The 23,618-nt window shown below is 38.8% G+C and overlaps 1 protein-coding gene across 5 annotated transcripts in view; it reads right to left on the minus strand.

Moving 5' to 3' along the window:
• LDB2 (LIM domain binding 2) overlaps window positions 1-23,618 on the minus strand; it is a 403,464-nt gene that overhangs the window by 85,974 nt on the left and 293,872 nt on the right. For all 5 annotated transcript variants that reach the window (XM_025385299.1, XM_025385298.1, XM_025385297.1 and 2 more), the window contains exon 3: window positions 946-1,118. In XM_025385299.1, coding sequence (XP_025241084.1) covers window positions 946-1,118 — 173 coding nt within the window. The remainder of the gene's footprint in view (window positions 1-945; window positions 1,119-23,618) is intronic.

Below are 23,618 nucleotides of genomic sequence, written 5' to 3' on the forward strand. Positions count from 1 at the left end.
TAAGCATAAAGAGAGGGTTGTCATTTGTGTTTTGAACTGAAAGAGATAGCTGCTATCATTAATATCACAAATTAGTTTCATGTTGAGTGTTAGTCAAAATGCAGTGAACTAGTGTTCATTAAAATAAACTTCTGTTTGTCAGATTCTGTGATTAAATATTTGTTCTTACTAATTTTTCTACCTGCAAAAAAGACATAAAGAGATTATCTGTAGTGTTCCAGAAAGGTCTTTGGTGAGAGGGAACACTCCATATGTCAATTTTCTATGTAGGGCAAGGATCGTAGATCTAAAATGTATAGAAGATGAGGTTAAAGATCTGTCTCTTCTGTTTTTTCATTTCACAGCCTCCATGGGGCTTTGAATTCAGCCTCAAACATTGTGATAATCTGATCCTGACACTTGACCTCCCCTCATTCACTCTTTTATAGGTATACTTGTTCAGCTGCTTATTGAATTCCCTAATTTCATTGACATTTTAAAGTTTTTATGTTCCTTTACAGATTACAGTTGGGTCATGGTTAGAGGATTCTTCCCTTATTCAAATTTGAATTCAGCTCCAAAAAGTTATTTCAGTAACAAAGCACAAATACAATGCTGACCACGCAAAAACAGGATATGTTCCTTCAGCTATAGTAGATATTTTGTATAAAACAACAATTCTAATCTAGCAACTAAAATTTAAAAGGCAGTAGAACCTCTCTTCCTCTTAGTTTTTGGCTCCCTCCTCTTTGATTTTCATGTGCTCAGTATCTCGTGCACACATCTTAGAACAGTGTTCACCCCAAGAGTCAAGCCATGTCACAGACAAGGAAGATTCTCTCATGGTGTTGAAAGTATCTGGGAGATGAGCAATCAGCCCCAGGTTCCATAGGAAAACCATAATTATTATTCTTTAATGCACTCAGAGTAGGAAAAGCCGGGCATGTGACAGAGCCTGTCCTGTACCTTGGTAAACATGGGCTTCCCGTGCTGGGTGACCATGGTACACTGGTCGCAGTCCACCGTGATGGATGAGTTGTGGTATGACTCTTTCGAGTGTTTGAGAATGTAATACAGGTCGGTCACCCCTCCTTCAAACACAGTGCTAAAGTAACGGGGGATGAGGGTCCTGCCGATAGCTGGGAGAGAAACACAGAGAAACAAACCATTAACAAAAATATCCCACCAGCCCCACACACCCAACACCATTGCCAAACCTCCTAAAACCAGACACTGATCATCTCAAGAAACCATAGCAAGAGGCAAATTTCTCTTTAAAAACAGCCGTGACCCTTCTGGGTTACAGTTAATAAAATATAATCCCCAACTATTCAGGAAAAATGTGTCCAGTCATCTCTCCAGATTTTGTGTCCACTGCAAGTCAATAAAATAAGGGTTAGTACTTTAAAAATAATAGGAGGGAAATGCATGAACTACTTTGGACCTTGTATACTTTTGGAATGAACATGTTTGTAAAAATAAGACACTTCCAATCTACTTGGACTTTTAAAATGCATCATGTATAGGCCAGTTACCCAGTCATGTTTTATTTTTATTATTAGTAGTGATAATATAAATTTTAATAACATAATGCTTTGTAGTGTGTAAAGTATTTTGGTATTCTCTCATTGGATCTTCAGAACAACCCCAAGAGAGTGCAGGACTGATACCCGAAAATGTTATTATGGGGGGGGGGGGGTGAGGAGGTTATTTTGAATGTTTTAAGGTCACATGACTTGTAAGTAAATATTTGGGGTCTCTAACTGCATGTCTATAAACACCTAAAATATCTGCTCTTCCCAACACTATGTCTCTGACTGCTTTAAACAATGGAAATCTTTAAAAAAAAATTCCCATCTCCATATACAAAGAGATCCATAACTATGTAAATGCTGATTATTCTACCTGCTTTTGGAGCTGTATAAGATATCTCTCTAGAATAAAAGGCTCATTTTAAGAGAAGTTGATCCCTTTCACTTGGTCTAAATTGGTCTCTTTCATTCCATGTGTCTGGTCCTGCCCCATTTTAGTTTCAGCGATTGTGTAAGTAGCTGGGCCTTTCTGACATAGGACGCTTAGAAATCTCTAACAAGCCCTTTTTTCAGCAGTGATTTGAAATCCTCTTACACTGGAAATCCCAACTCATAATATCAGGAATTTTGCCTATGTGCAGATTTTAAGGCAAAGTTCTAAAGCACTCTCAAGCAATCCAAGGTTTTTAATAAATCTCTTACATTCACTATATAATACCCTTTGAAAGACAAAAATAATGTTTAAGATAAATAAACTACCGAAGAAAGCTTTAGCTAGGAAAGATCACCCAATCGTCACTTGAATGTTTTAAAATATTTAATTTCATTATAAAAGAATCAGTGATAATCCATTTTGTATGGATCTATATCTCTTTTGTACATGAACTTGGAAAAAATAAGTATAAAGGAAATACCCTGCCAAATTGTTTTCTGAAATGATTTTAAGGAATCCCCATACAGATGACTAGTCTCTAAATAATTTACACAGTTGTTATTGCCTCATATTTGCTGCAGGTAAAATCAATCAACAAGTGTGTGCTAAATATTCCAGGATTTTCAGTGATTCCATCCTAGATAATCCTTCTACATGCATTTTCTAAATACTGCCTAATCTCTAATACTGCATGCTCATTTTCTAAATATAAAATTCAAATGAGAGTAATTTGAGTCCACCATGTCCTTTAACAAATGCATAGCTAATATTATAAAGAAAACTTTGTAATGCTAAAATCCGTATTGTACCTCACTACACAGATAAAATTAATTGAATGCATTTCAAATATTCTAACTTAAAGCTAATTATCATAAATCAGCCTAAGTAATTTGACAATTTGGGATTCATACTGTTGAGAATAAATGCAAACTATAAAAATGCAGATGTAGGCCAAAGAATTGTCACATTAAAAAGGTTATGGCAAACAACCACCATTGGATTAGGAACATTATACTTTATTTATCATGAATCCTGCACAAGTTAATTCCTTTAGATCACTGTTTGCTACATATCACCATCGTTTTTATTCGTAGTAAAATAGAAGTTGAAAGGGAGAAACGTTTGAGAGTCTTTAACTTTAAACCTAAGTTTTTAATTACTTGCCCAAATCCAGAAAATGTACAAATTATATAGTAAATACACTTAAAGAGAAACATAGCTTTGCTTTATTGAATAATTTCTAGCACTCTAGGAAATGGTTGCCATGGATACTGGAGGTTTGTTTTCAGTCCTGTTTCCTTTGAGAGCCTGCCCTCCCATTTTTCCATGGTCCTGTTTAGACCATTAGTCACAAAGGTTCATTATCCACCATAGTAGACTAAACCCACAGTCCGGTGGCCGCAGTAAACCATGACAATGGTATTCATGCCCTTGAGTATGCAGTCTCCTCTCCATAAATCTGAGCTTGGCCCTGTGATCTGCTTTAATCAATTGAATGTGGCATGAGTATCCTTGTATCAGTTTTGGGCTACACCTTTAAAAGAACTGGAAGCTTTCACTTTGTTCTCAGGAAGAAGTCAGTTGCTACATACAAAGTCCTGCTACTCTAAGACTGCCAGACCATGAGAAGCCCAACCTAGTCATGTGGAGAGGTCATGTGAAGGAGAACTGAGTCTTCCATCCAGCAACCCCAACTGAACTTCCAGCCAACAAACAGCAGTAACTTGCATGGGAGAAGCTGTCCAGGAAGTGAATCCTTGAGCTCCAATTGAGCTGCCTCAAGCTGGTGTCACATGGAGGAAAGACGAGCTGTCCCTGACATGCCTTGCACAAACTTCAGAATCATAAGTAAATAAAAGAAATGTTTGTATTTTAAGCCAACATGTTGGGGTGTTTTTTAATGTGTCAGTAGATAATTTTCAACCACACTACCCACAAAGGTAGTCAAATAAGAATTCTTCCCTGAAAGAAAGAGGGAAGTTTTGCCAGGAAAAACTTGCAAGTCATGGAAATATAGGAGGCTGAATACAGAAGAAAAGCAAAGCAAATTGACAGAGAGGCTTCGTGGGCTGATTTGGGCCCTAGTCTCAGCTGGGAATAAAGCCAATGCCATCCCTCAGAGGTCACACTTGTGTGAGGTGTGCCCCTCCTTTTCTTTCTTTTTTTTTAATTGGCTCAAGCTGGTTCACGTTGGATTTCTGTCATTTGCAAATAGAGAAATCCTGACCACTGCAGTCCTCTTCCGGCATGGACAGAGTAGTAAACACTGAGAGAATAAAGAGGAAATGATGAGAGCGATCAGCTACAAGAGATAACTGACTCTCCGTGCAACACACTGTGTTAGAAGCTGCAGGAGATTAAAAAGGTGTCAGAGATTGTATTAGTTTCCTGTTGTTGCTGTAACAAATTACCACCCACGTAGTGGCCTACAACACCACAAACTTATTATTTCATAGTCCCGACAATCAGACATAGGGCTTGCTGGGCTGAAGTTAGGTTGTCAGCAGGGCTGAATTCCTTTCTGGAGGTTCTCAGGGAGAATCTATTTTCTTGTTTGTTTCATCATCTAGAGGATGTTCACACACCTTTCATGGGGCCCCTTCCTCCATCTTCAAAACTCACAGGGGGATGTTGGGGCCTGGCGAGGCATCATTCTCACTTCCTCTTCTGCCTCCCTCTTAACTTTCAGGATCCTTGTGATTGCGCTGAATCCACCCAAAGAATTCAGGATAATCTCCCATCTCAAGATCCTTAACTTATGAGATCTGCAAAGCCCCTTTTGCCATGTAAGGTCACATTCACAGATACCAGGAATTCAAACCCGGATATCTTGCAGGGGGCACTATTCTGCTTCCCACAGAGACTATACTTGCCAACAGCTTCTGTTCTACAAAGGAGAGCAATCAAAAATACAAGAAACACACGCATACACCATGCACACACGCATGCAATGTGCAATACATAAATAATGTGCAGTGAATGGGACAGCTAGCCAGAACAAAATCCCACGCACCTGAAGAAATCATTCTATTGATCATTCATCAATTTCTTCTGTAAACATTCACTGAACCTGGAGTAGGTATAAAGCTCCATGGTCGATGGTCGATGCTGCAAACACAAATTTTTGTCCCTCTCTTTCAGATTCATTTTTGAATTTGAATTAGATTTTTGTCCCTGCCTTTCAAATTCATTTCTATCAGGAGAGGTAGCAAGTATCTAAGTATCTATAACATGATGTGATCGCTGATAAAGCTTAAAACTGGATTTATGATTTTGAACTCTTTATCAGTATCTCCTGTATCCTGAATTCGATGTACAATTTTATCATTTCTGAAGCTCTGAGATTAGCAAGTTCTTTTAATGCAGTCAACCATGCCACTGCATTGCACAGTCAGATAAAAATGACTAAATCAGTGAACATTTCAGATGTAGGTTCAGCGGTCACCTAACTCGACAGCCACACCAGTTCCAAATCTATTTAGATTTTATACTGTTACATTCACATGTCAAAGTTACACTTTACATTTATACTTTTATCCCTGGAATTAAAATAATTTAAATATTGATATACATAAATCTACATTGTGCTCCTATGAAAAGGATTATGTCTTCTTTTGTTTTTAAAAATTTTTTTAAATTTTAATTTTTTATATTTTTAATATTGTTGGAGTGAGATTAAGATTATAGTAGATTATAATGGCGATGGTATTTTTCTAACACATTTAGATCAAAGCTCCAAAAGTTGGGAAGTGTGGAGAGCCAGATAACACAGGAAGATTTTCTGTGATGTTAGGTGAGTAAAATATACCATACATTATTTATCTATGTATTCATGAAAGATAAAAGAAAATCATACATTAAATTATTCAGGTGCTGAAATGTGTATAAACAATGTTTAAATTATACCCTACACTTTATAGGTAAATATGATTAGTCCAGAAATAGCTAAGATTTTATTCATAGCTAATTGTGCTGTGGATCCCTGCCTTCAAGCTCCTCAGGGAGATTTTCACTGTTGTTCTGTTTTGTTTACATCCATCCCTACTCCCCAGAAATTCTTGCTATGGAAGTTGATAGGGTGATGGTGTGGTGGAGGCAGGATCTAGCTTCTATCTTTTCTTGTAGGTATTACTTGTAGATATTAGGATATCTACCGGATATTCATTGATGTTAACTAACTTTTTTCCTTATTTAGAAACAAAATGGTGTAATACAAGCTGGGAGATCATAAAGAAGACATAAACTACTGTGCATCCTCCCCAAAGCAGAAGGTCTGCCTTTTAGAGCATTTTATCTCTTTTAGTAATTATGAAATGCATTAAAAAAAAACTCTTAAGGATGTTTATAAGTAATTCACGTGAAAGAAACTGCATGTAGAAAATAACCACATAGGAAAATATTCAAACTAGTTATTGAAATACAAAGTTAAAATAATAAAAAAAGATTAAAACATAAACCTGGTGAGGTTGTGGTAAAACAGACATACACAAATACTTTTAGGGAAATCAACGTAGTGATTGCTTCTTATTTTGAGAGTTTCTAACTCTCTAGAAGTCTGTTAGCTGGAACTCTAAGCTCTTGGTAAATACCCTTACCAAACTGCAACTCTCAAGTTTATGTTTAAGTGCTCTGAAGTTCTACAAGTCTTTTGAGAAACCATCATCTAATGTGAGACTTTTTAATTTGGGGGCATAAATTAAAATTGTAAATGCCTGTAATTTCTGTGTTTCAAAGACAGTTCGCTTCCAAGAAATAAAAGGGGTTGAGAGTCTGATTTTAATAAAATGTGAAGTAAGAGGAAAATTTGTAACTAACAATATATTAATGCCATTTGACATATGATCATTATTTAGCTGATGATTTTGCAACTCTGAAAAGAGAGAACCATATAACCAAGCATGTGTTTTTAATTAGGCAAATGTTTTAATTATATTAAAATTATTTACTATACTAGGATTTAAAAAATTTGTATCTAAACATGAAAATAGATAAATTCGTTGGCGAAATCTGGGTAGTTTTATGTGGTTCTGCTAAAGCTACTGCAGTTCTGCTATATGTCAAAAATCCAAATGGAAATTCTATTATTCAGATACATAATAAACACCAAGAGTCATTAAACTTTAAACTTATCTGTATTCAGAAATCAGTAAATGCATTATGCTGACCTGCAAATGAATATGCTCCTAGGAGTGAGATAAATAAGACTGATGATTTCATGTATGGTAAATAACCATTATATATAGCCAAAACAATGGAAGTAAAATATGCTTGACCTGTGATGGGGGTGATACTAGTTCAAGGTAGATCTCGTTGTTCTTGATGAAGGGAATGCAAGTTGAATTAATTAATTAATTTTACTTTTATAAATTGGCATAAGTTTCATTCTAATATGCCTTATTTTCTCAACCAAACTAATTTACTTGAATATTTTCTCTCTGATGATCTGTCTTGCTATTTCAAAGATTTGTTTATTTCATATATACTTATTAAGTAACTACTACAGGCCAGATATTGTTCTAGGTGCTAGAAATAAACAAGTAAGGAGACAGAGAATAAACCTGATGGCTCGGGAAGGCCAACTAGTTTAGATTGGCCAGTCTGGAAGGCTGCCGTGAAGAAGTGATGACGGAGATGAGTCCTAATTGAACAAAGCCATGTGAAGATCTGGAATTAAAGAGGTCCAGGCCCAGGAACCATAGGGGCAAAAGCCCTAAGACAAGAATGAATTTTGATTGAACGGGTTTGGTGTGTTATGGTATCAGAAAGAAGGTTTTGTGGCAGGAGGGTGGTCAAAGAGAACAAGATGATAGTGATGAGGTCACAGAAAGAGGCAGGGTCAGATTATGTGGGACTTTCTAAACCATGGCAAATGGCTTCCATTTTATCCTTAGTGCAATGTCAAGACATTGAAAGATTTCAGCCAATGATATAATTTACTCTGTTTTTCCTAAATGCACTTCCAGCTGCCAACATGGTCTCAAAATGCCATAAAAATTTTTGATCCTCTTATAAATTTAATAGGCATTTTTTCTTCCACTTTCTACCTACCAAATTTTTAATAACTTGACCAAGACTTCAGTCACCCTATCTCACACTAGGTGCTAAGTGCTAGAGAAACAAAGATGACTAAGACAGACCCCATTCCTGCTGCTACAGAGCTTTTGATCAAGCAATTCTTAGCATCATTAATTCACCAATTAAAAGTGTGTCATGGCTCCATCTTGTCTCTCCTGTTTCCCCATTGTCTGACACACAATAATGAATGAGTCAATGCAATAAATGTGTGAATTTATAGGTCCCAAGTCATAGGAGCTTACATGTAAACCTGATAGAATTCATCTCATTTAATTGAACCCAGTACTTCGACATATTCAGATTATTTTGGGTCTTAATTCTGTCAGTGATACTATGGGCTATTTATTCTAGATGTGTGTCTCTCATGGTGGCAAAACTCTTTTGACTTTGATCCAAAGTACTGACAATAACATTGTACAGGAGAAGTCCACAGCAATGGAGACCTCCTTCTAACTGGACTTCTTAGTATGAATCAAGCACCCTGTAAGTATGAAATTGAAGTCCTTTAATGACTTCCATAATAAGTCCATGCTCTGTTACTAATGGCTCATAAAGATAGTACAGAGTCCATGGGGAAAGAGTGAGGTGTCAGAGAAAGACCCAAGCTGAGGGATGCAGAGACGTTAATCAGGCACAGAGGGTGGGGGAAGAGAGTGGTCCCAGGAGAAGCAACAGCATTAGTTAGAGAAGGTGGTATATTTGCATCATCTAGGCTGCTGCCTTGGTCAGATGTTATATATTTATGCCTTGGAAGATCTCATCTGGATAAGCTACTCCATTACACAGAGCTCTTGCTCTCTTCTTATGATGGTACAATATCCTTTTAGTTATTAAAATTTTAGGATGTAGTTTACATCTGGTAGATTTATTTTTGCCCTCTGTATTACTCTTTTATGTCAGCATTGTCATAACTGTACTCTGTTTTTTATTCTTCATATGAATCTTAAAGTAATTATGTTAAATTCAAAAAAGAAACATGGAGAGAGATTGATTCAAATTAAATTAAATGTACTAAGAAAAAGTTGACATCTTTACAATATCCAATGTTCCTATAAAGGAATATGAAATGCATGTCCAGTTGTTTAAATCTTTATTTTTATCTTTAAAAAATTCCCTAGTTTTTCTCTTTTCTTTCTTTTAGAGAAAGGGTCTCACTCTGCCACCTGGGCTGGAGTGCAGTGGTACGATCATAGCTCACTGTAACTTCGAACTCCTGGGCTCAAAGAATCCTCCTGCCTCAGACACCCAAGTAGGCTGAGAACACGGGTGCCACCATAACAGGCTAAATTTTTTACTTCTTTATAGAGACGGGGTCCAGCTGGTCTTGAACTCCTGGCCTCAGTGGATCCTCCTGCCTTGGCTTCCCAAAGGGCTGGGATTACAGGCATGAGCCATAGTGCCTGGCCACCAAAAAATACGTTGCACCCTCTGAGGTTTGTAGTTTTCTATATTTGGATACTTAACATTTCTTAAGATCCTTGAATATTTTAGTTATGCTAAATGGTTAATGGAATTTTAAAAATTGTATTTCCATTTGTAACCCAGGCATTTAACTGAATACTCATTAATATTAATAGTGTTTTGGGAAGGTTTTAAAAAGTTTTCTGGACCAAATCATCTATTATTCCCAAATATTGATATTTTTATTCCCTTTCTCCTTACCTATATATAGATCCTCCTTTCTTATATATAGTCCTGTTCTAACCCTTGCAATAACATGAGAATATATATATAAGAATGTATATATATTGCAATAACATTGCAATAAGATGAGAAAATATGTATATATATATAGTGTGTGTGTGTGTGTGTGTATATATATATATATAAAAAGAACGTTCAGAAAAAAATTTAAATAATGAGGGAAGTAGTGGGCATTCTTTTTTCCCCTTGATAGTTTTAGGGAATGTATCTAGGACTAGGGGAAGTACTAAATGTTGATTTGAGATCTTGTTACTTACTATGGAAAGAAAAACAAACAATTATTCTATTCCTTGGTTTTATGACTTCTTTCTTTTTAATCCTGATAAACGTCTAATTTGACTGCATGCCTTTTCAGTAATAAAGTAATTTTCCTTTTGAAAACTATTCATTAATATATTATCAATTATTGAATACCTTTTCTACTCTTAGCATAAACCTTATGTTCTCTTATGCACACATATACCACATTTTTGGATAAATTTAACTCATGAATTAATTCATTCCTTTCACAAATGTCAGTAAAAGCAGTGCCCTATTTGAGCCACTTGCTGGATGCTAAGTTAGAAAGATAGGGCCAGCAAAAGGTTTAGTCCAGTAATTCCCAGCAGCATTTCCTAATCCCAATGGATTCCTAAAGGTCTTAAAACGCAACTTTAGCTAGTTCCATGTTTTTTTAAAAAATCATTAAAAAGGAACATACTTAACATGTTTCTTTGATTCGAGTAGGATGATCTCAACTATGGTAATACTGATTAGCTCTTGATTAGTGATCATGAATGGCACTTAACAGATGTGGAAAAAAATAAAATACAAAATGCCGACAATTATTTAATAAAAGTAATTAGGTTATCTATGATTATTTTCCACACCTTCCTTTTAATAGGAGAGAAATTCCATGATCAGAGAAGTAAAACTACATAGCTTACTTGGAGTTAGGGTGGAATAAAATGGAACACTTGTTTTTAATCAATCAATGTTGGTTAATTTCTATGTCTTGATTTAATTATAATTAGTTCTTAAGTCACATTAGTAATACATGTGCAAAAAGAAAAAACCATATTACTCTCACAGGTACTCACTAGCTCGTCACAATAAATTTGATTCTTTTCTCCAGGTGTTGAGCTAGACCTTACAGAATCCTCAAACTCCCTTTTAGCTCAGTGCTGTCTTATGACAGAGTTGTGGCCAGTGCCTAATGGACACTTCCATTGTTTTCATTTTGTTCAACAGAATAGGCGTCAAGAAGGGAAATCCCACTGCCAGACAGGCCAGTAAAATCATTCTGTGTGTAACTGGTGCACTGTCTCCCTATCTCTGACATTCAGACACTGAAGACACAGTGGGCAGATTCCAGAGACCTCCCCGCCCCACTCACTGCCCTAAGGATGGAGAAGTCAGGAAACGGAGGAGCCTCTGGTTTCCTAAATTACCACCAGGAGGGGGAGCTGCCACATTTGGGGAGAACTCATTTGGACTTTGGAGCAGAAAATACCTTTCTATGGTGTTAAGACATCAGAATATCAAACTTTAGTTGTTTAAACAGCTAGGGTTAAGTAAAACAGTTACCAGTAAGTGTAGGTTCCCTGACCACCCTATACCCACCAATCTCAGTGCCTTCACCACTTCCTGGGTCACCTTTTTATCAATGTTTCCTAGCCTTCTAGATTTTTTAATTATATTGTTTCATTTTATTTTGTGTTTATTTACACAAAGTTATATTAAATGTATTTATATGGCAGGAGTTTTCTTTTATTAGTCAATAATACGTTTTCAGCTTTAAATATGTTAGTGTACATAAGAAGACTCATTCGTTGATTTTAAATGTTGCATTGTATTCTAGAGTATGGCTCTATCAAAGTTACCTACATATTCCCATGTTGAGGGACATGAGAGATTGTTTTACATTCTTTTCTCAATAGGGTAGACCCTGAGAAAGGGAAATATATATTTTATTTTACTAGGTACCAGAAATTGTCCTTCAAACTGCTGTTACCAATTTACTTCCTTATCAGCCCTGATAATACCTGTTTCACCCACAACCTTCACCAATACTTAATATTGTCAAGTTTTTAATTTTTTGCCATTTAGATCATAAAGCAAGTCCCTCACAAAGTGACAGCCCTCAAGTACTCAAAAGTTTATCTGCATGTAAATGATAAAGGTAAATAATTAATGACAGGCATCCAGCTCATGTGGTTATTGCTCCAAGTGACTAATTTACATTTGGCCTTTTCAGATGGTTTGCAGTTTTCTACTCAAAATCCATTCACTTGGCTACATGGAAAAATTATTCCAGACTAGAGAAGTAGAAAAGAAAATCGACTCCTTTATTTTTCAAAGTTGCCAAACTCTAAGAATTCTTATAAAATTATTTCAATATGTTTTATCAGGACTTCTCCAACTCAAACCAATGGGGACACCCTAATTCATTGAATTTTGTGTTTTAATATCAATGTGATTCACCTGGGTTAGAGAAATGTTGCCAGAGAAACAGACATATGTGTGTAATTTCCAGTTTAATCTAAACCAGGAATCATCAACCATTAGCAATTCTAAGAGTGGTCAGAGAAGTGATTTCCTTACTGTAGAGAGAAGGCCGACATGGGTAAAACTGGCCCTTTCTTCAGGGTTGGATATTATACAAGATGTTCGTTCTAAAGTGTTAAGCAGTTACTAAAATAGAAGCTAATAAAATATGACCCTTGAAAGAGGATTTTGAGGTCAAAAGAAAGGTTTGTAGAATTAAAAGAATAAACTGGCTCTCCCCCAAACTCTTTTCTCAATGCCATTTCAATCTCATCTACTTCCTTAGTGGTGCCATGCACTTGCATTCTTTGAAACTTTTGCTCACTCAGCATCCACCACCCAGGGGGGCCATCTTGGGTCTCTTCTGTTTTATCCAAACTCTTAGGCATCCTCAAGTCTCAGCTCCAGCACCATCCTCACTGCCTTTTTGAGTCTCATTCTCTCCTTTGTATTCTTAAAGTGTTCATAAACTTGAGCACTGCTTTGAAAGTTTCTGATTCATACGCTGGCTGTGCTACTTACTCATACTGTGACCTTGAACAAATGATTTATGCTCTCTAAACCCTAGTTTCTTCAGCTACAAAATGGCAATACAATAACTGCTTCAGTGGGCAGCTGCAAGTATTAATGACACTATGCACGCAAAGTGCTTAGCACAGTGCCTGAAACATGTTAGCTCTACTTATCACTCCCATAATACCCTGTTTATGCACAGACTTTGGGACTCATCACACTGCACTGTGATCATCAATTTTATTGTCTTCCCTTCAGTGACTGTAGTTCCCTGAAGGCAGAGAATGTTTCTTGATCATTTCAGTATCATGCCACATTTGTGATGTAAATAGCTGCTTATGAGATGTTTGGCAAGTGGATAAATGTGGACTTGGCACACCTATTTGGACAGTCTGCCAATCTCAAACCTGTTATGCATACTCACGGGTTTCTAACACAGAGGTAAGGCCACTTTCATTTCAGGTTCAAGAGAGTCAAGACCACAAAAACAGGGAAATAAGGTTTTAGGGCCCTGTACCTGGAATTTTCATATGTCAGTGTTCTAGTCCAGAACATGGTTTATGGTTTTAGAGTGATCACTTTAAAAGATTCATTTTTAAAGTTAATTTTGAGTTCTGCAAGTAAAAAAATAAAGTCTCCTATCTAAGATAACTTAGTTTTGATGGGGTTTCTACTTTATCATACTATATGTGCGTGATTCACAAACATCCAACTCCACACAGAAAATCACACGTCTTTAAAAAAAAGACAACAACAACAAAAAGACTCTATTTGCATGCCAGGTCAGCATTGCAGGGGCATTTTACAGGAAGTAAAAGTCCTTGGAAATGAGAAGCAGTAAAAAAAGGGTCAGATTCACATTCCATAGGAGTCCACAGGGGGCTGTGCTCCTGACCCTTGAATTGTCTACAAGAAAAGGAACAACCGTTCCGACAGAGAATTAATGTTGCATAGGCTCTCAGGCAGCAGGACGGAACAGCCCAATTATACCCACCCAAGTCTGAAACGTTGCCTGGGCACCAGCTGTGGGGTCTGACATTCTGTGTGCAGGTTTTCAGCAAAACCTTAGGACTTAGGCAAGAGAAAGCGGCCTCTGGGCATTCTATGCGTTCTGAAATGGCCCTGGTCAATCTGATCCTTGGACCCAGGTGCCGGTGCTTACGCACGTCACTAATGTCTCACACAGGTTAAACACACAACCAGCACACCGGACATTCCACCACTATCCCATCATCCTTCCTTGAAGCTGTCCCATCACCTTTCAGTGGGGGACTGGGGCTCCATTCCTAAAGATGAATGACATCTCTGAACGGTCTGCACTCCATCCCCTCCAGGAGGAGAGGCCTTCTGACAGGGAGAGAGGAACACCGGACATCTACTGGACCACACAAGTCAGGGGCAGGGCTGCTCCATTGCAGGTCACAGCTCAGGCTTCTCTCTCTGGCTTCATTCTCTCTCTTCTGTCATCAATAGAAACTAATAAGAAGGTCTGGGGAGCGAGGCCAAGATGGCCAACTAGAAACAGCCGCGTTCGGAGGCTCCCACAGAAAAAACCATAATAAGCGAGTGAATCCTTCACTAGCAATCAAAGTATACATGTTCTCCAATCAAAATTGACTAGAAGGCTGGTGTGACCTATGGACAGAAGGAAGAACAGTGTGGGGCGGTGGCCTACCTGAAAGCCACGCAGGGAAGGGGAACCCCCTCCCCGCAGCCAAGGGAGACGGTAAATGAGCGTGCTACTCAGCTGAGGAAACTGCTTTTTCCACAGAACTGTGCAACCCACAGATCTGAAGATCCCACTTGCGAACCCACGCCACCGGTGTCTAGTGTCCCAACCCCAGAACCAGCAGATTCTTACAGCCTCTCAGCTGGAATCTGCTTAAGCCTACTGAACTCCCTGGGGGAGGGCAACCAGCACCTGCTGCCGCTGCCTGCTGCCTAAGCCATTTGAGCTCCTTGGGGGAGGGGCAGCAGCCAGAACTGGGACTCACAGCTGGCTAACAACCTAAGCTCCCTAGGTAGGGGAAAGGTGGCACCCGTTTCTATAGCTCCAGGCTGTGCTTTTCCCCTGCTGGAGCCAGAGAGGCTGGACAGCTTGGTCCCAACACATGTCCCCACAACCCAACCCATGTCCCCACAACCCAACGCATTGGCCGTGGCAGTCTGCGGCCAGAGTGCCTCTTCAGGCCCAACCCTGACTCATTCTCCCTCAGTGGGCAGTGCCTCCCTGCAGGATCTCCAACAACTCCAGTCAGAGGCTCAGGGACAGAATTCAGATCTCCCTGGGCCTGAGCCCCTAGGCGGAGGGGGAGGGATGGCTGCAGTCTCTGCGGACCACCAGACTTAGCTTCTCCTCCTAGTAGTTCTGAGGAATCTGGGTAGCACAGACGGGAGGGTTTCCCCACAGTGAAACACACTCTCCCCACCAAGGGTCAAAGTGCTTCGTTAAATGGGTCCTGCTACCTGTGCCACCCAACTGGGTGAGATCCTCCAACAGGGGTTGTCAGATACCCTACTGGCATCCTAATGGCATCAGGTTGGTGCCCCTTGGGGTCAGAGATCCTGGAAGAAGGAGCAGACACCCATCTTTGCTGCCCTCCAGGCTCCTTGAGTGACGTCTGCAGGATACAGGAGCGAATCAGATGAATATGGCCTGAAGTGAAACTCCAGCAAACTGCAGCACCCCTACAGAAGAGGGAGTTGACTATTGAAAGAAAAAACAAACAAGCAGAAAGTGGCAACAACAGCATCAACAACAAAAAGGTCCCCACAGAAACCCCATCCAAGGGTCAGCAGCCTCAAAGACTGAAACTGGACAAACTCACCAAGACGAGAAAGTATCAGTGAAAAAATGCTGAAAACCCAAAAGGCCAGAGTACCTCCTCTCCTCCAAATGATCGCAATGTCTCTCCATCAAGGGCGCAGAAGTGGGCAGAGGATCAGATGGATGAACTGACAGAAGTAGGCTTCAGAAGATGGGTAATAAAAAACTATGATGAACTAAAGGAGCATGTTCTAACCCAAAGAAGCAAAAGCCTTGATAAAAGGTTAGAGGAATTGCTAACTAGAATAACCAGTTTAGAGAGGAACATAAACGACCTGATGGAGCTGAAAAACACAGCATGAGAACATTGCGATGCATACACAAGTATCAACAACCAAATTGACCAAGTGGAAGAAGGAATATCAGTTTGGAGACCACCTTACTGAAATAAGACATGCAGGCAAGAATAGTGAAAAAAGAATGAAAAGGCATGAACAAAACCTCCAAGAAATACGGGACTTCATAAAAAGACCGAACCTACGATTGATTGGAGTACCAGAATGAGATGGAGAGAATGGAAACAAGCTGGAAAACACACTTCACAACATTATCTAGGAGAATTTCCCCAACCGGGCAAGACAGGCCAACACGCAAATTCAGGAAATACAGAGAACATCATTAAGATACTCCATGAGAAGATCAACCCCAAGACACATAATCATCAGATTCTCCAAGTTTGAAATGAAGAAAAAATGTTAAGGGCAGCCAGAGAGAAAGGCCAGGTCACCTACAAAGGGAAGCCCATCAGACTAACAGAGGATGTCTCAGAAGAAACTCTACAAGCCAGAAGAGATTGGAGGCCCATATTCAACATTCTTAAAGTAAAGAATTTCCAACCCAGAGTTTCATATCCAGCCAAATTAAACTTTATAAGTGAAGGAGAACTAACATCCTTTCCAGACAAGCAAATGCTGAGGGATTTTGTTACCACCAGGCCTGCCCTACGAGAGCTCCTGAAAGAAGCACTAAATATGGAAAGGAAAAACCAGTACCAGCCACTGCAAAAACACACCAAAATATAAAGACCAATGACACTACAAAGAAACTGCATCAACTAGTGGGCAAAATAACCAAATGGCAGCATGATGACAGGATCAAATTCACACATAACAATACTAATTTTAAATGTAAATGGACTAAATGCCTCAATCAAAAGACACAGACTGGCAAATTGGATACGGAGTCAAGACCAATTGATGCGCTGTACTCAGGAGACTAGTCTTCCATGCAAGAAACACACAGGCTCAAAAGGAAGGGATGGAGGAAAGTTTACCAAGCAAATGGAAAGCAAAAAAAAAAAAAAAAAAAAAAGAAAAGAAAAGAAAAAAAAAGCAGGGGTTGCAATCCTAGCCTCTGACAAAACAGACTTTAAACCAACAAAGGTCAAAAAAGACAAAGAAGGGCATTACATAGTGGTAAAGGGAACAATTCAACAAGAAGAGCTAACTATCTTAAATATATATATGCACCCAATACAGGAGCACCCAGATTCATAAAACAAGTTATTAGAGACCTACAATGAGATTTAGACTCCCAAACAATAATAGTGGGAGATTTTAACACACCACTGTCAGTATTAGACAGATCAACAAGACAACAAATTAACAAGGATATCCAGGACTTTTACTCAGCTCTGTATCAAGCAGACCTAGTACACATCTACAGAACTCTCTACCTCAAATCAATAGAATATACATTCTTCTCAATGCCACATGGCACTTATCCTAAAATCGATCACATAATTGGAAGGAAAACAATCCTCAGCAAATGCAAAAGAGCAGAAATAATAACAAACAGTCTCTCAGACTACAGTGCAATCAAATTTGAACTCAGGATTAAGAAACTCACTAAAAACCACACAATTTCATGCAAATTGAACAACCTGCTTCTGAATGACTCCTGGGTAAATAATGAAATCAAGGCAGAAATCAGTAAGTTCTTTGAAACCAATGAGAACAGACAGACAGTGTACTGGAATCTCTGCGACACAGCTAAAGCAGTGTTAAGAGGGAAATTTATAGCACTAAATGCCCACATCAGAAAGCTAGAAAGATCTCAAATCGACACCCTAACATCACAATTAAAAGAACTAGAGAGGCAAGAGCAAACTAATCCAAAAGCTAGCAGAAGACAAGAAATAACTAAGATCAGAGAAGAATTGAAGGAGAAAGAGACAAAAAAATCCTCCAAGCAATCAATGAATCCAGGAGCTGGTTTTTTGATAAAAATTAACAAAATAGGTAGACCACTAACTAGACTAATAAGAAGAGAGAAAAGAATCAAATAGACACAATAAAAAATGATAAAGCGGATATCACCACTGACACTACAGAAATACAAACTACCATCAGAGAATACTATAAACATCTCTAAACAAATAAACTAGAAGAAACTGATAAATTCCTGGATGCATACACCCTACCAAGACTAAACCAGGAAGAAGTTGAATACCCAAATAGATCAATAACAAGCTCTGAAATTGAGGCAGTGATTAATAGCCTACCAAACGAAAAAGCCCTGGACCAGACAGATTCACAGCTGAATTGTAACAGAAATAGAAAGAGGAGCTGTTACCATTCCTTCTGAAACGATTCCAAACAACTGAAAAGGAGGGATTCCTCCTTAACTCATTTTATGAACCCAGCATCATCCTGATACCCAAACCGGAAAGAGACAGAATAAAAAAAGAAAACTTTAGGCCAATAACCCTGATGAAATTTGATGCAATAATCCTCAATAAAATACTGGTAAACTGAATCCAGCAGCACATCAAAAAACTTGTCCACCACGATTAAGTCAGCTTCATCCCTGAGACACAAGGCTGATACAACATACGCAAATCAGTAAGTGTAACCCATCACATAAACAGAACCAAAGACAAAAACCACATGATTATTTCAATAGATGCAGAAAAGGCCTTCGGTAAAATTCAACATCCCTTCATGTTAAAAACTCTGAATAAACTTAGGTATTGATGGAACACATCTCAAAATAATAAGAGCTATTTATAACAAACTCACAGCCAATATCATATTGAATGGGCAAAAGCTGGAAGCATTCCCTTTGAAAACTGGTACAAGACAAGGGTGCTGTCTCTCACCACTCCTATTCAACATAGTATTGGAAGTTTTGGCCAGGGCAATCAGGCAAGAAAAAGAAATAAAGGGTATTGAAATAGGAAAAGAGGAAGTCAAGTTGTCTCTGTTTGCAGATGACATGTGCCAATGCAAAATTCAGTCATCCAAAACATGTTTATGTATAAAATACCTACTATGCGTTTACATTTAAAAAACCCCATCATCTCAGCCCCAAAATTTCTTGAACTGATAAGCAACTTCAGCAAAGTCTCAGGAAACAAAATCAATGTGCAAACATCACAAGCATTCCTTTACACCAACTATAGGCATACAGAGAGCCAAATCATGAATGAATTCCCATTCATAATCGCTATAAAAGAGAATAAAATACCTAGGAATACAGCTAACAAGCGATGTGAAGGACCTTTTCAAGGTCTGCTCAAGGAAAGACGAGAGGACACAAATAAATGGAAAACCTTCCATCCTCATCAATAGGAAGAATCAATATTGAGAAAATGACCATACTGCCCAAAGTAATTTACAGATTCAATGCTATTCCCATCAAACAACAATTGTCATTCTTCACAGAATGAGAAAAAAACTATTTTAAATTTCATATGGAATCAAAGAAGACCTTGTATAGCCAAGACAATCTTAAGTGAAAAGAAAAAACTGGAGGCATCACACTACCTGACTTCAAACTATACTACAGGCTACAGTAACCAAAACAGCATGGTACTTGTACCAAAACAGACATATAGACCAATGGAGCAGAACAGAGACCACAGAAATAACACCACAAGTATACAACCATCTGATCTTTGAAAAGCCTGCCAAAAACAAGCAATGGGGAAAAGATCTGCTATTCAGTAAATGGTGCTGGGAAAACTGGCTAACCCTATTTAGAAAACTGAAACCAGACCCCTTCCTTACACCTTATACAAAAATTAACTCAAGATTAATTAAAGACTTAAATGTAAAACCAAAAACCATCAACACTCTAGAAGAACACCTAGGCAGCACCATTCAGGACATAGACCTGGGCAAAGACTTCATGGCAAAAATGCCAAAAGCAATTGCAACAAAAGCCAAGATTGACAAATGGGAGCTAATCAAACTAAAGAGCTTCTGCATAGCAAAGGAAACTATCATCAAAGTGAACAGGCAACCTACAAAATGGGAGAGAATTTTTGCAATCTACCCATCTGACAAAGGTCTAATATCCAGAATTTACAAGGAACTTAAACACATTTACAAGAAAAAAAAAAAAAAAAAAAAAAAAACCTAAGTCGGTAACCCCCTCAAAAAAAGTGGGCAAAGGATATGAACAGATGCTTCTTAAAAAAAGACATTTATGTAGCCAACAAACATGATAAAAAGATCAACATCACTGATCATCAGAGAAATGCAATGAAAACCACAATGAGATACTATCTCACGCCAGTCAGAATGGTGATTAGTAAAAAGTCAAGAAATGATAGATGCTGGTGACGCTTTGGAGAAATAAGAATGCTTTTACACTGTTGGTGAGAGCATAAATTAGTTCAACCATTGTGGAAGACAGTTCGGCAATTCCTCAAGGATCTAGAACTAGAAATACCATTTGACTGAGCAATCTCATTACTGGATATATACCCAATGGAATATAAATCATTCTACTATAAAGACACATGTACACATATGTTTATTGCAGGACTGTTCACAATAGCAAAGACGTGGAACCAACCCAAATGCCCATCAATGATAGACTGGATAAAGAAAATGTAGTACATGTACACCATGGAATGCTATGCAGCCGTAAAAAAGAATGAGATCATCTCCTTTGCAGGGACATGGATGAAGCTGGAAACCATCATCCTCAGGAAACTAACACAGGAACAGAAAACCAAATGCCACATGTTCTCACTCATGAGTGAGAGTTGAACATTGAGAACACATGGACACAGAGAGGGGAACAACACACATCAGGGCCTGTTGGAGGATGGAGGGTGAAGGAGGGAACTTACAGGATGGGTCAATAGGTGTGGCAAACCACCATGGCACACGTATACCTATGTAACAAACCTGCACATTCTGCACATGTATCCCATTTTTTTTTAGAAGAAATAAAATAAGTAAATAAATAAAAATTAAAAAAAGAGAAGGTCTAGGGAACCCTCCTAGGATTCCTCCTCCCAGGCCTCATTAGGCCTGAGCCTCTGCCAGTAGTGGGTCATGGGGTCAAGAGTGGGGACCTGCAGCAGCCCTGCCTAGGACTTGATTCCCTGCTCTGCCTTATGTTAGCTGTGTAACCTTGGGCAAGTTCCTTAATCACTCTGGTCTCAGGGTTCTCATTGGATAAATGGGAATTAGAACAGAAGCAACTTCATGGGGATGCTATACAGAGGGTATAAAACCATCCATGAAATGCTCTTGCCTCAGGCGAACTCTACCCCCTTACCCTAATTAACTTTTCTTCCTGACATTCATGGATACTCACATTATGTCATACTTGTTACTGTATCAACCATTCCCCCACAAGAATACAAGCTCCAGAAAGGGAAGAACCATGTCTTTTTGTTACTGGTTATCCTCTCAGAATGCATAGTAGGCATTTCATAAATAAATATCTGTTGGATGACTGAATTTTGCATTGGTACATATCAAGATAGATAATGTGTTGACTGTTGTTAGTTATTTTATAATTTAATTATTAGCTTGCCATAAAGATTAAATAACATGGAAAACACCTGATTCCCAGTGTGTGTTCAATACATAGGGAATAAATGCTAGCAAAAGAGAAAGGGAGAGATGGAGGATGAATGGAAAGAAGGAAAGAAGCATCAATGCATTTCCAAGCAGAGGTGCTGAGAGTAAAATCAACTTGATGTCCAGGTAGGCAGTGGGGCAAAGGGGTGGTTGGTGTCAGGAGACTGAGGAGATGGAACCAGCCACCTCAGTCCCTGGCCAATAATCCATTTTGAGTGAACTGTAGGTCGGGGAGACAAGGCCACCAAGAGAAACCATGCTTCCTAAGAGTGACTTGAGGCTGTCCTGGTCCTGTATGACTCGCATTTGGGATCTGGAGACATCTTCTGTATCAGAACTTACTCCTTTTGCTATTTCCCAGAGCTAGGAGACCAGGGACATAGAGCTTGGCTGCCTCCTCGAGTAAAAGTCCCCTCACACCACCCCATGTCAATATAAATGTATTACGTACCAAGGCAGGTCAGGGTAATCTAGATTGAGTTCTCCTGTCTGCTATTATTTTCTCAAATCTTTGGAAACTCTTGGTATTATTTTTATAGTCTGTATTCAAATGACCGTTAGTATGTCCTTGCTACATAATATCTCTTCAATTATCCTACTCTTCATCCCTCTATCTTTCCCCTCCTCCCCTTTTCCTGTCCCCCAAGGATTTTGTTATTAGAATTTCACCCTCTTCTCAGAGGGAACATTTTAGCAGCATGGGTTTATGGCAACTGTAAAGAAGGAAGTTGGAAAGGCAAAGCCGGACGTGATCCCCAGTTTTATAACAAACTCCTGTCAAAACATAACAAACCCCAGCCAGACATGAGTTGCAGTGACAGAATGCAAGACCATAAAGATGATGGAGATCAGATGGGACAGGCACTTTATAGAAACAAACACCTTCCTTGCAAACAGATAGGCGAGTGGAATACTGAAAACGCTCCCTGGGAAAAAAAACCAATGCTAGGAAAAAATAAGAACAAAAACATAAAATTCAAATGACAGCCCAGCCCAAGGAGATAAACTCGAGGCAGACAATCCAATTTTAAATCAAGTCGACATCTCCTCTTGACCTTAATTGACCTCAGTAAGCCGGATCCTGAACAAATATAAAATTAAGAAGTGAGTAACACCCAGTGGAGAAATGGACCATTCGATTGTAGGTGTTGGAAGTTTCACTCTCAGGACATACTTGGTTTTGTATAGGAAACCTGAAATCATCCCTTTCCTTGGGGATGGCCACCAAGGAGCCATAGCACCACACGAGTTCAGGAATTCAGTGTTCCTAAGAGCTACACATGGAAAGTTTTGTATTTGTTTAGATCCTGCACTGTGTCCAAACACAAATTCAGGTTTCTATGGCATTGTCATTATCAGAAAGATGTATGCAGAAGAAGTGAAACTAATATATGCAGCTTATTGGGATGCCAAGATGCATAGGAAGATATTTTCTACTATCAAGTTGGAAGCATGATAAATGGAGAGAATGGAGGAAACACTAACCTGGCCTGTATTGATGGCGCCCTTTAGATGTTAGGGGTGGGTTCTTTGAGAAATCTTCCTATAGTCTCTCTGGCTTTCCTCTGCTGAGCATTCTTTCTGACTGCTCTTCTGTCTTGTATTTTTCTGGATGATTCTTTCTCTTCTTGAGCTCCCAACTTGGGAACTACTTCCTCCAGGGTGCCTTTTCTGATTTCCACAGGACAAATCTGTTAGGCGCACCTCCTGCAAATTCCGTTAACTGCGTACACTTGTCTATTACAGCATTTTTCACATTACAGTGATCCTCACACTTAAACTACACCTGGGGAGCAGGTTAAGATAACGATTCCCAGGCCTCACCCCCGGCAGCTTCCATTTTCACTGGACTGGGATGAGCCTAGGGTCTGACACTTTTAACAAGCGTCCCAGGTGCTTTGGAGGCAGGTGATCCCCAGACCAGATTCAGAGACATTCTGTTTTATTTGAATTGTCTTTGTGGCATATTAGTGTGTGGGTTCCATGAGGACAGACACCCTATCTGCTTTTTTGCATTCATGCTCATAGGATTTGTCAGAGCACCCAGGACCTAATAAGAGTGACGCCTTGTATATATGTATATATGTATGAATGTATATGTGTGTACATATATGCATGTGTATATGTTTGTGTATGTATGCATATGCACATATGTGTACATACATACATGTATCCACACACACATATAGTTATTGACTGAACGT

The sequence above is a fragment of the Theropithecus gelada genome, chromosome 5, assembly GCF_003255815.1.
Source record: "Theropithecus gelada isolate Dixy chromosome 5, Tgel_1.0, whole genome shotgun sequence".
Classification (NCBI taxonomy): domain Eukaryota; kingdom Metazoa; phylum Chordata; class Mammalia; order Primates; family Cercopithecidae; genus Theropithecus; species Theropithecus gelada.